The 12,522-nt window shown below is 35.3% G+C and overlaps 1 protein-coding gene across 2 annotated transcripts in view; it reads right to left on the bottom strand.

Annotated features, from left to right (window-relative positions):
• Positions 1 to 3,912: 3,912 nt before the first annotated feature.
• The window catches only part of LOC149807752 (target of EGR1 protein 1-like), a 36,102-nt gene continuing 27,492 nt past the window's right edge, over positions 3,913 to 12,522 (bottom strand). For both annotated transcript variants that reach the window (XM_089970022.1, XM_089970029.1), the window contains exons 6-7: positions 10,751 to 10,934; positions 3,913 to 6,001 (exon numbers count right to left, since the gene is read on the bottom strand). In XM_089970022.1, the coding sequence (XP_089826148.1) occupies positions 5,426 to 6,001; positions 10,751 to 10,934 (760 nt within the window). In that variant the 3' untranslated portion in view covers positions 3,913 to 5,425. The remainder of the gene's footprint in view (positions 6,002 to 10,750; positions 10,935 to 12,522) is intronic.

The raw sequence follows: 12,522 nt of genomic DNA on the forward strand, positions 1-12,522 counted from the left end.
AATGAGTTTTCTCAAATTATATATAAACACAACATTAAATAAATCAGCAACCTTATTTTATAACAAGAACATAGGAAATAGGAATGAATGAATTGTCCACATCTTTGATCTTATATACACCAAAGGGTGTTGTTTTCGCAATATTTTCCTACTTGATCTATGTTACAATACCTACAATGCAACATTTCACAATACATCCTTACATTGGAACAGAACCCACCTTACTTAATGATCCATTGGGAAATTACCCCACATTTGTAAGCAGGTCCATTATTAAGATTGAATTTAAAACTTGTCAACACCTATTTATAACCCATTGCAATTTACAGTCATGCAACAAAAGTTGAGACACAATATATATATAACATCTAAACAAAATGTTGCTGGCCATCACATAGGCCATCTTGAAGATCTTACTATTGTTATTTTTCCACTGATATTGTGTTTGCACCAGAAGAATTATTATGATATCAGTCCTAAGTGGAAATGATGTGCATCTTTTATCCAATATGACCACCATGGCAGTCATCTTCAAAAACATGCCATTGTCACTCCTCCAAAAGGGAAAGTACTCAACCTGAGGTTTTCACAAGATTACCCATAATGTCATGTTGGTCTAAAAATAAAATGGTGCTGATCTGATGTTCAATATGGCCACCATGGTGGCATTCCTGACAAATTTTGTTAATGCTACTCCTCTTTTTGACGTGGAGTGTTCATCAGAAGACTTCTTACGGTGTCTAGCTTGTCATAAATGAAAATGTTGCAAACTGACTTTCAATATGGCTACCATAGTGTCCATTTTGAAAACATTATCATCTCCACTCAACCAAAATGGATGGCTTTATCAACACAGCATTGTTTTAAAAATAGATTTTTTATAATATCTAGTTGGTCCTAAATGAAAATGGTGCCAACTGTGCATTCAATATGTCCACCATTGCGTATAATTTCAAAATCATTTTACTGCTGAGGAGAGTCTGAGATGGTTGGAACACTCAGTAGTTTATAAGGAAGAAAGGTTATGCTTTTGAATTGCTGGAAATTATTTTCGACCAGTAGAGTGTCACTTCCTTTCATGGTTTTATTTTTGCAGATGTCGTAGTCTGTAGTTTATGTCTCATTGGAGTAAATTATTTTCCTCTCTGAACACTTACCCGATCAGATTAACGTTAGGAATATAAGCCCTACTAACTCCCAAATCCAGCCTTCCCAAAGACAAAAATTTGTCTTCTCTCTCGCTGTGTGTGTATACCAAAGACTTATTTTAAAAAATGGTACTAAGAGCTGCCTCGCTTGGTGCTCAACATTAAGAGGTTAGTGTTAGGACTGGTTGGCCTGATGTCAGGATAATGTGACTGGTTGGGACATCATGCTACATGTCTGCAGCATGATGCCCCAGTGCTATACATTACTTTAAAATGCCACACTGCAGACATCATGGTAATTTGACTGAAATATTGTTAAAGCTACATTAAAAATCCAAACCACACACACAAACACACACACACAAACACAATAACTCTTGCCAAATACCTCCCCATGCCACCAACATGTGTCACTAGTTCTAAGCTGACTGGAACATTGTGTAATGGGATGCTCACATTATGGGAGGGTATTAAGAGCAATGTGATTGGATAAGTATTCTAGGAGAAACTTAATGTACTGAAAAATTTACTTTCTTTTGGATATGTTCCTCAATTACATTAAAGTTAGGACAGGTAATAGACATAGGGAATGTTGAGCGTCTTATCAATACCTTGGTTAATCTCTGAGGGGAAAAGATTGGATTCCCCATATGAAGGTTAACCCACTCTCTGGAAGGTGGGGAAGTTGACTGAGGTCAAACTCAAGGATGGGTCTGAGTTTATCATTGGCTGCCCTAACCAGAAGCAATCTACACTGCAAATGTATCTTTCACCAAGTCTGACAGTACTTCCATCAGGAATGGAGAGGATGAAAGGGGAAGGGGGTTGGCAAAACAAGAACAGAAACCCCCAGAATTTTGATTACTGGTATACACTTGCCTGGCAGAAAGAGATTGATCCAACAGTGTTTAAGAAAAAAAGTGTCAAGCATCTGCCAGATAGTTGTCTGTGGCCATTCTGGGACAAGAGTCAATGATGAGAGAGTGGAGGCATGGTGGTAAAGAAACTTTGTTTCCTATCCCCTTAATAGGACTGCCTCAGAAACTGATTTGCAGATTGTCTCATGTATGGAAATGGGATCACAGTTGGTTTTGGGGTTGTGCAATGAACAGTCCTGTATCCCTCCTCTCTGGCCATCATGGCACTAAGGATGAGTTGGAGATGATGTACATGGCAATGATTGCTGTGCAGAAAGATGGAGGAGCAGTTCTTGGGCTGCCTGCCTCAGCACTTCCTCTGTCTTGCCACCAAGCAGTTGAGGTGATTTGAAGTGAGGTTTGCAGGGTCAGGGTGGGATGTGAATTGCTGGCCTTGTCTGCAAGCTTGACAATCACCAGAGACATCAAGCCCAGCAACGAAGACATGGCTGCTATATTGAGAACAAGCTTCAAAGTGCAGAACACCTTTATCAATATATAGTAACCAGGCGAAGTCAGATTGACAGCAGCATAGTTCTTGTCTACTTTGGGGAGATCTGTGACAATGGCGTTTGGAATGGGTCTCATAACAGCAAGTGTTTCCTGGACTGTGGGGGAAGATGGAAGGAAGGGTTGAATTTTCCTCATCAAAATTGACTGTGGCCTTTACCCTGTCTGCTTGTGTTGAAAGCATATTAATGGTTGTGGACATTCTGAGTTTGGCAACACTCCATAAATTCCTTTCTTGCTGTCTTAAAGCTCTATTCCGTCCACTCCATGGTGGGATCTTAGCATGAACGATCAAGTATATCCACACTCAGTGTATGGGTTGCCCTGGTAGGGATCAAGATCGATATCCAGATAATTCCCAGAGACATAGATGAGGCGTGACTGCCATCTCAAAGACTGTTACTGAACTGTACAAGACGGCAAGTCTTGAGTAAGTAGTCCAGCACCCTGACTGTCTCCTCTATGCTTCTCTCCATATGGAGAGAAGTGAAGTCGAGATAGGGTACCAGGCTATTTAGTAAACAGCTATCCATATATAACTGCAGGATGTATTCGTCAAATCGGTATGGATGACTTGTCAAAGTAAAAAACAGGCAGAACATGTGTCACATTTTATATCCCCACTTTCATGTGACTTTTCCTTCTCTGGATCCTCATCATTATCGACACTGCAATTGTTTTAGGACACACGGTACTAATGATATTAAAAAATTGGAATCAGCCTGGAAATGGGTCAACATAAAATAGAGTCTATATAGGTTAGGCTGACCAGGATTGGTTAATAATGTAAGTTATGTTATAGGAAAAAGAATTGAGAACTTATCCTAGTTGTAAGTGAAAAAAATAGAGACATTGTTTTATTGATCAAATTTTAGTCCTTTAACAGCCTTGAGATTGGAATACTCAATACTAAAATTAGCACCCGACTCTTTGGTGCGGAATTAAAAGCACATGTTTCAAGCACATGCAGGTCCAGAAAATGCCACGATTCATATCCTTTCCTCAACACAGAAACTGACATCCAGGTTTCATCAATACTAATAAATATAGGTTTGATCATAAGCACTCACAAATTTTAAGTTATTTAATTTTTAATATCATGGTGTTTGCATAGGTTTACTGTGGGAACTGAAATAGTACCGTGAGTCCTTTAGAAGACTGATTTTATCCCTTTAATAAAGATCACCTCACTTGACAACTACTTCATATGTGGTCATAACATACTTCATCATTTAAATATAACCACAAGCAGCTCCTTAAATTGATTGGCATCGTTTTGCTTCAAACACTATTTGTGGAGGGGTCTGTTTTGGTGTAAAATCAATTAAAAATTAAAGAATTATTACCATCATTTAATCACTTCATAAAAGAAACCGATGTTAATGTCAGTAACATGTCTTTCATTAATTTAATTGCTTTCACTCCTTGAATAAAAATCAAATGGAGATCCACCTGTATCTGAATGAAGTCAGCAGCAAAAAATTACAGCTGATTAATCATATTGGATTAGCTCGTTTGAAGTGTTTTCATAAGCCGATAATTTGGTCAATTAATATGCAGCCAAACAGTAATCGAATGTGTGCATGCAATACTTATTAGTGACTAGATTATTTACGTAGTTATGATGTTATCATAGGATATAAATGGCAGAGGTAGATTCAAGCATTCAGTACACCTAGAAGTCGTGAATGGCCTGAAAAAAAGTATTTAAAATAGGAAAAAGCACTTCTACCAGACTAATGCCTCGATTTTTTTTGTCTGACAATGAAAATGAATAGTCTTGGACATCAGGCTATGAGATTTTATCAGCCTTGAAGGGATATGCAAATACACTTTGTACAAACAATACATTTTGTTGTATCCATATTTAAAGTAAGCATGTTTTACTGTATTAAGATGATAAAAATGCAAACAGGTAATTAATGTGAATAAGAACAGTTACACTTTGACATAATTCAATTCATATTGATTAATTTTACACAGGTGAATCTTTCTAAAAGTACAGTGGTGGTTGTCATAAAGCTGTGCCTAGTTCAAGCTCTCTCCTCCACCCTCTCTCTTCCATAAACTCAGTTGCATGCATACACGTCACCCACCACTTTTACATTTTCAGAGTGGTGGTTCCAATGATGCTATAAAAAAACCTCTTTTCATACATCCACAAATATACAAAGTATTCAGCTAGGTTACATATGTAACCCATCTCCTGTGGAGAGCAAATTATAGAAGAAATGGACTGAGATTCTGGTTTTTAACCAATCTGTACTGAAAATATAGACTTCTTTAGATACAAAGATTAACACGAAAAGTTATTTCCCTTAGCCTGATCATAAGGTGTCATGCATGTAAGGTGAGATAGTCTAACTACTGTTGATGCTGACTTGCAGATATTTATGGTTTTGTCTTGAATTCTAATTTTATTTAAGAAACTGTTGACAGATCTGGATATAAACCTGTGTCTGAAATGCATTACTTTTATCTGTGGCTGAAGCTAATACCATATATACTCGCTTATACGACGAGTCCAGCTGCTGACTGCACAAACCCACGAAGAGTAGCTACCCACAATAAAGCTTGCGTAATCCAAAGAGAAATGTCGCTGAAAAGTTTAAAGCAAATTCAGTCACCTGTAAAGATACTGCACCTAAAACTTGGATTTTTTGTTCAACTAAGGATATTTATCTGTGAAAAGTGATTTGAACATGGCTAATTTATTATTCTGAACTATTTTGTTGGGGAGTAATCTTGAACATAAGTTTTAGACATATAATTACTAAACATATTAAACGTCAAAATCTGAATTCTTTAGTACAGTTGCATCAACTGAAAAAATTGCAGTTGAGCTTTAATTCAATGGTCACTACCGTTCCTAATTTTCATTATTTTCTCTGAATGTTCTTTTGATGTCTTGGCAAATCCACTTTTCATCACCTGAAGTGGGTAATCCTTACCGCTGAGGTAAATTTTGTTCTTAAATTCTGATAAACCACCAGCATCATCACCATTGCCGTCATAAGTAGCAAAATATGTTGCCATTATATATCCAGTCATAAAGGCATCAAACCCTGCCCGATGTCCACCACTGAAACTGACACTACTTCTCTTTGACTGGCAGTTGCTACTGGAAACAGTACTGTTTGTTCCTTGACAACCATCACTAGAAGGAAAGGAATCATCATCTTCACATTGTGGTGTCATCTTTGACACATTTTCTGCACACTCAAAGCAAGTAGTTTCTGTATCTGATAAAGTTTCATCTGTCTCCATGGTAACATTATCATCAACAGATGTATCATCTTTCTGTCTGTTTCTCCTGCGTTTTCTTTTCCGGCTCTTTTTAGTTTCTTGGAGGTGGTCAAGATCAAGAATGAGATCGAGGTCATGGGATTTTGGGCACTTGTTACCTTTGCTACACCATCCATGACCCTGGAAAAAAGCACAAATATTCATTTTATTACATGTATCTTCAAAATTTGCTTTCATTGCTTATCTTGTCCCTGTAATGTTAACACATACTTCCCTGTAATAATCATTTGGAAAATGTACTAATGCTCATGGCAATAAAACTTCCATAGCAAAGTTACTTCCATAACAAACATTGTTACTTCCATAACAAACACTGTTACTTCCTTAAAAAACAATGTTACTTCCATAACAAACATTGTTACTTCCATAACAAACACTGTTACTTCCATAACAAATGTGTTACTTCCTTAAAAAACAATGTTACTTCCATAACAAACATTGTTACTTCCATAACAAACACTGTTACTTCCATAACAAACTTGTTACTTCCTTAAAAAACAATGTTACTTCCATAACAAACATTGTTACTTCCATAACAAACATTGTTACTTCCATAACAAACACTGTTACTTCCTTAAAAAAACAATGTTACTTCCATAACAAACATTGTTACTTCCATAACAAACACTGTTACTTCCATAACAAACGTGTTACTTCCTTAAAAAACAATGTTACTTCCATAACAAACACCATTACTTCCATAATAAACATTGTTACTTCCATGACAAAAATTGTGCTTCAGGTTCAAAACTCTAATAAATTTAAATATCAAACCTAGTGTCATCATAAACAATAGATGAAAGACAGTCACTCTTCTGGTCTATGCCCAGCGCAAATGAAAAATTATTGACTTTTATCAATATTGAAAAGAGAATGCTTGTAATCGCTAGTTCCTGCCATTAGTACAAGAAAGAGACTGAGACAGAAGGGAGGAAGCATGAGAGTCAAATTGACCTTTGATACATTGCATCAATGAAAACATTCATGAATCTATTCTCTTTCACATAAACAGTATTCTTTTATCCATTCTGAATAATGAAACACAAAAGATGACATAAAAACATGATGTGATACAACTGAGAATTAGTGACCTACTCATATAAGTCAATAAAAAAATAAAAGTCAAATCTGAAGAGAAAAAAAGTTTTCTTTGAAGCATTTAATACACTTAAAACAATTTTTATTTGCTCAATGCCTTAGCATCATCATATATCATGTCTGTACACCCACAAACAGTGATCACAATTACAAGGATAAATAAACAGCACACCAACATATTGCCTTTACTAGGTGCAATCGTTGCTTTGCTTAATAGTTCAGTAGAGGGTCAGAAGGTGATGCAACTGTGATTACTGTCCATCTTCACTCTCATCTGAGACTGAATGATACTATTATTCAAACTTTCCTGAAGATCTTGTTGAATTTTTTCACAGTACTGAAAATGATCTTTCATGCAATGGCCACACTAGCTAGAATGTTAAGAATTTGTTTTCCTGAAGGCAGATGATATTCCCCTTGCTACTCTAATTCACAAGGTAAAACTCCATCAGTCAAGAGTTCTAAGTTCAGTTTTGCTGGGATTTACTAGTTCTGTGTAATGTTCACAGCTGTGTTTTGATATTTTGTCTTAAATGGTCCGTTAAGCATAAAAAAAGAAAAAGAACTCCAACTTTTACCTTTCTGCTCATGCACGAGCCTAATAGCCAATGAAAAACTGCGTTTCTAACACAACTAGGCTTAATGTTATTGAAAAATCACCTGGAAGTTGATGTATTAGGATGTATTCAGAAACAGCTTTTAAAATGTGTTTCCTACTCGAATTTCAGGCAAAAACGACAAAAATCGCCATGGGTTAATGTTTACAGGTGATACAATCACTGGTTCTCTCAATATGACTCCTAATAAAATTACTGGCCTTAGAGAACCAGAATCAAGCAATGACACTGCAACGAAGAAATATGTGGATGATAGCAACATTCATTAATGGTGATCAATGATGGAATGACCACATTTATCTGAATATTCTAATCATGTACAAATGTTTTTAAATTTTCGTAGAAACATAAATAGAGCCATTAATGAATATTTAGGAAGTCCACCAGTCATTGACATTAAACTCGTTGATATACAAAAGTGTTACTGACACTGTAGTATATAAGGTAGCATCTAGATCAACATTATGGTCACCACTCAATAAATCCATTAAACATCGCGCTGAGGTTACTGGGTTATACAGATTATCAGTACTTGGTACTAGGGCATTTATGATATCCACCAGAATACCATGGTGTTATCCAATTAACGAGTTTACTGGATGTGTGTTAGTTATGTTAGATCAAAATGACAAGGGAACATTCGTGGTAGAACTTGAAGAAAAAGGCAACCCCATGTTGTACTATTGGTGTCTTGAATTAATCGCTAAACTACCACCTACTTAAAATATAATGAGCTCCCCAATCGATGTTCAATATTTTAGATACAACCAAGCATGTGAATGGCAAACAAAACTAATAAATATTGTTGATGAGAATACAGTAAAAGTAAAAAAATATTGAAGAGGTTGTCATTGACATAATTATGTATTCAGTGTCCACTGTTATCGCTGGAACAAGCGTATTGCTATCAACAATAACAATGACATCACCAGCAGTTATAACAATTTGTGTTTCAGCGGCAACATCAATTGCTGGTGTTCTTATTATCATCGCAAAAAATATCTTTATGTGAAAATACAAAACTACATAATTATACAATAAAGTTGCATGCAGGGATGCAAGCATACTCTAAATTGTCTTCACTGATATCATCAAGTCTTAGTGATGGAATAATATCAGATACTGAGTTCACAGAAATGATTAAGGTTTACAATGAGGCAATGACTGTGTCAGAATCTATGCCCAATTTAGAAAATCAGGTGTTTAACAATAATGTCGTCATCACAAGATATAACACCATCAAAAACAACGATGATATCAGCAAGCTCAATCAATCCTGAATTCTGCATCAACTTTCCAACTGCAATTCCAGTGAATGAAATAGCACTAGCACAATTACGAGTGTATCATAGTTGGCCAACTATTAGATCAAATTTATTCGGTGGGTTGCAAGCAAATAATTCACTGGTATTTTCATATAAAATAAACCCGATGGAACTCCTGATTGGCAAAAAGTTGGTATTCCTACAGGTAGGTATCAGATCAACAATGAATTCCAGCGCAGAATTAAATCTACTGCTATCACCGTTCACGAACCAACATTATCAGCTGCAATAGAAATAAACTCTCTAGATTATGCTGTAGATATATATCAATCATCGATCCGAAGTGTATCAGGATGGCCAGAAATTCCGCCAAAATTTCAAAAACCAACAGAACCAAAACTAGATGATTTAAAAACAGATGAGAATTTTTTTTAAAGGATCTAGAAAAATGAAAAGGTTACCCATGGAATCCTCCTTTTAGTTAAGATTAAAATTTTCAATATAAAGATGATCCAAATAATAAAGATGATATAATTGTTAATGATTAAATTTTTCAATATAAAGATGATATAATTGCTAATGAAGATGGATATAGATCTCTGGCTAATAGAATTATGGATGAACACATAACTATGTCCACGGCATTAATACAGATATTTAAAAATTATATTCAGGAGTATCCTAATAATGATCTAAAAAAGAAAATCATTGAAACGATACAACATTTAAATGAAATTGTACCAGACCTTGAGGATGACAATCAAATTATTATTGAATATATAATTATTGGTAGTCTGTTAGCACCTAGTGGGAAAAAAAAATATTTTAAGCAACTATTTGCTAATCATTATAAAATAGCTGAAGCAGATCTGCTAAAATTTTTAACAGTGTACCAGAATTTAAAACCGACAAACTAAAAAAAAATCAGACAACGATCTTATCAATGAAACCTTTCCCAAATTACTTGAAGCATGGAAAAAAAATGTCTATACCAGTCATTTTTTTCATATGAAGTTTTATTTTTCATAAATGGACTTTCCAGCAAATGGTCTGTACACCCTCACTACTCCTCCAATTAAGCAGGCACCACAAGATAAACACTCCTATCACATAAACATTAAACCAATATCAATAGTTTCCTAAATGTAGAAATATTAACCTAAATATAGAAATATTATCCTAAATAGAGAAATATTATCCTAAATATAGAAACAGTAACCTAAACATAGGAATATTAACCTAAATATAGAAATATTAACCTGAATATAGAAATATTAACCTAAATATAGAAAAACTAACCAAAATATAGAAATATTAACCTATTTATAGAAATCTAAAGTTTCAGTTCAATGAAGCTCTGATACAGAAGATATCCAGTTTCAAAAACATCAGTGCAAAACTTTAACAACTGTTCTCCAATATGCAACAAACTTTATGCCTGAACATGTGAGACATTCAAATCAGGAACTACAACCATAAACTTTAGACCAAGAGTGATATCATCAGAGAGTTTCAATTGATGCAACAATGGATGTAGAAGATACTTAAATTTCAAAGACTTTTCCATGTAAATCTCTACAGTGCAGGTTGAAAATTGATTTCTGTATTTCAGCATCCTTATGCAAGTAAGACAAAAATATAAAAATATCACCAGGAAAAATCTCTGTATAGAAAATTATCTTGTGTGAATCTTAACTTCAGTGAGAGTGACAAATGTTTTCAGATTGTTCCTTACTTGGTGAGATATCAACGCTATGAATATTCAGTCTTAAGTCAACTGACCTACTAAATAAATTCCTATATTGTTGAAAAACTTGACCCTGCACTTCCATTTTCAAACTCTGTGAATGTGTAACAAAAGTAAAGTAAGATTATTGAATAAAACTTACAGCATAATTCTCACATACCACCTCATTCAGAACCTGGACATGTTCAACACAATTCTTATTCTGTGGTAGAGTTTGTTGGGGTCTTGCTGCACACTGCTTGTATGTGACGTGCTTACTGCCTTCAGGGTAGTTCAGAAACTGCAGTTCAATATTTGCTAAATGACCAGAAGTGTTCTCTCGGAGGCTAAAATAAGAAAGAATTTTTTTTTGCAATACGTACACAATGGACTTAAAGGTATGATTTTTCTTTTAATCCACTGAAATGCATATGCTAATAACCTTGCAACAACTAGAAGACCACAGTTCGAAATCTGCCAGAGTTACCTAAGTATCACAATTACTACATGTGTCATCGTGTAGCACCCTAGTTGAATGGGCTGTGATATCATCATGACTTATCACAGACCATATGTAAGGTATCTGCATGGGTAATTCCCTTGTTTCATGGGCTGTGATGTCATCATGACTTATCACAGACCATATGTAAGATATCTGCATGGGTAATTCCCTTGTTTCATGGGCTGTGATATCATCATGACTTACCAAAGACACATATGTAAGGTATCTGCATGGGGTAATTCCCTTGTTTCATTGGCTGTGATATCATCATGACTTATCACAGACACATATGTAACATATCTGCATGGGGCAGTTCCCTTGTTTCATGGCTGTGATATCATCGTGACTTATCACAGACACATATGTAACATATCTGCATGGGGTAGTTCCCTTGTTTCATGGCTGTGATATCATCATGACTTATCACAGACACATATGTAAGATATCTGCATGGGGTAGTTCCCTTGTTTCATGGCTGTGATATCATCATGACTTAGGCTGACTAATGAGTAAAGTGGGCATCATTGGACAAGATCTTGGATGAGAATATTAAACTATTCTCATACAATCTCAGTTTGGTTATAGTATCATTCTGACCTGGGATCAGTCTGATATTATCTCAAAAGCAGGGCTAAGAGATTGAAATTTTGAATACAAACATCACAATTTTCACCCCTCTTAACTCATCTGTGCATATTCTGACACAATAACAAAGCCCACAACTTTTCTTTCTGGACATGTCATCAACAAGCAATATAAAGACCTACTTTGTAATGACGTAAATATAAACTCTTAGCCGTAACCAGAAAAATGTTAAATGTGTATCGCCATGACTTTCTTTGGTTGCAGTGGTATATCCGATACAATTATCAGGTCTGATGGTTAAACCATGAACATAACTGGGGAAATTTTAAAACAAAATTAACCAAAGAATGTGCGAAGCATGAAATAATGGTCACCGTGATTGACTTTTGTGATGAGTAATAGTCAACAAGATGCATCCCCTTGCCATGTTGCATGAATCTAGGCATAACAGTTTATACCATATAGAGGGTGCAAAAAAAAACCTGTTGGTCACATGCTAAATGCAAAAACTTAACCTAAACTAGTTACATTTTAAATTTATGTCATAACGACCTTCCTTTGTGGTGAGTGCATGGAACTAATAGAAATGCAAACAACTGTAGAGTTTTGACGATTCATGCATATGCAGAGCTTGAAAGAAAAAAAAATTAGTCAAAATCAGTGAAGTGCGAAAGTTTCTTGATTCCAGGTATGAAGTATTTATATTGTATGCAAAAACACTGACAGCTAAACACAAAAACCTAATCAAGAATTAATGTATACATAAGTACAAATTTAGCCACCTCACCAGCGGTGCAGATGCTATGAAACCCACTCCCAATTATTGCTAAGGGGCCTAGGAAGAAAGA

The sequence above is a fragment of the Sinohyriopsis cumingii genome, chromosome 1 (assembly GCF_028554795.1).
Source record: "Sinohyriopsis cumingii isolate HCF-2022 chromosome 1, ASM2855479v2, whole genome shotgun sequence".
Taxonomy (NCBI): domain Eukaryota; kingdom Metazoa; phylum Mollusca; class Bivalvia; order Unionida; family Unionidae; genus Sinohyriopsis; species Sinohyriopsis cumingii.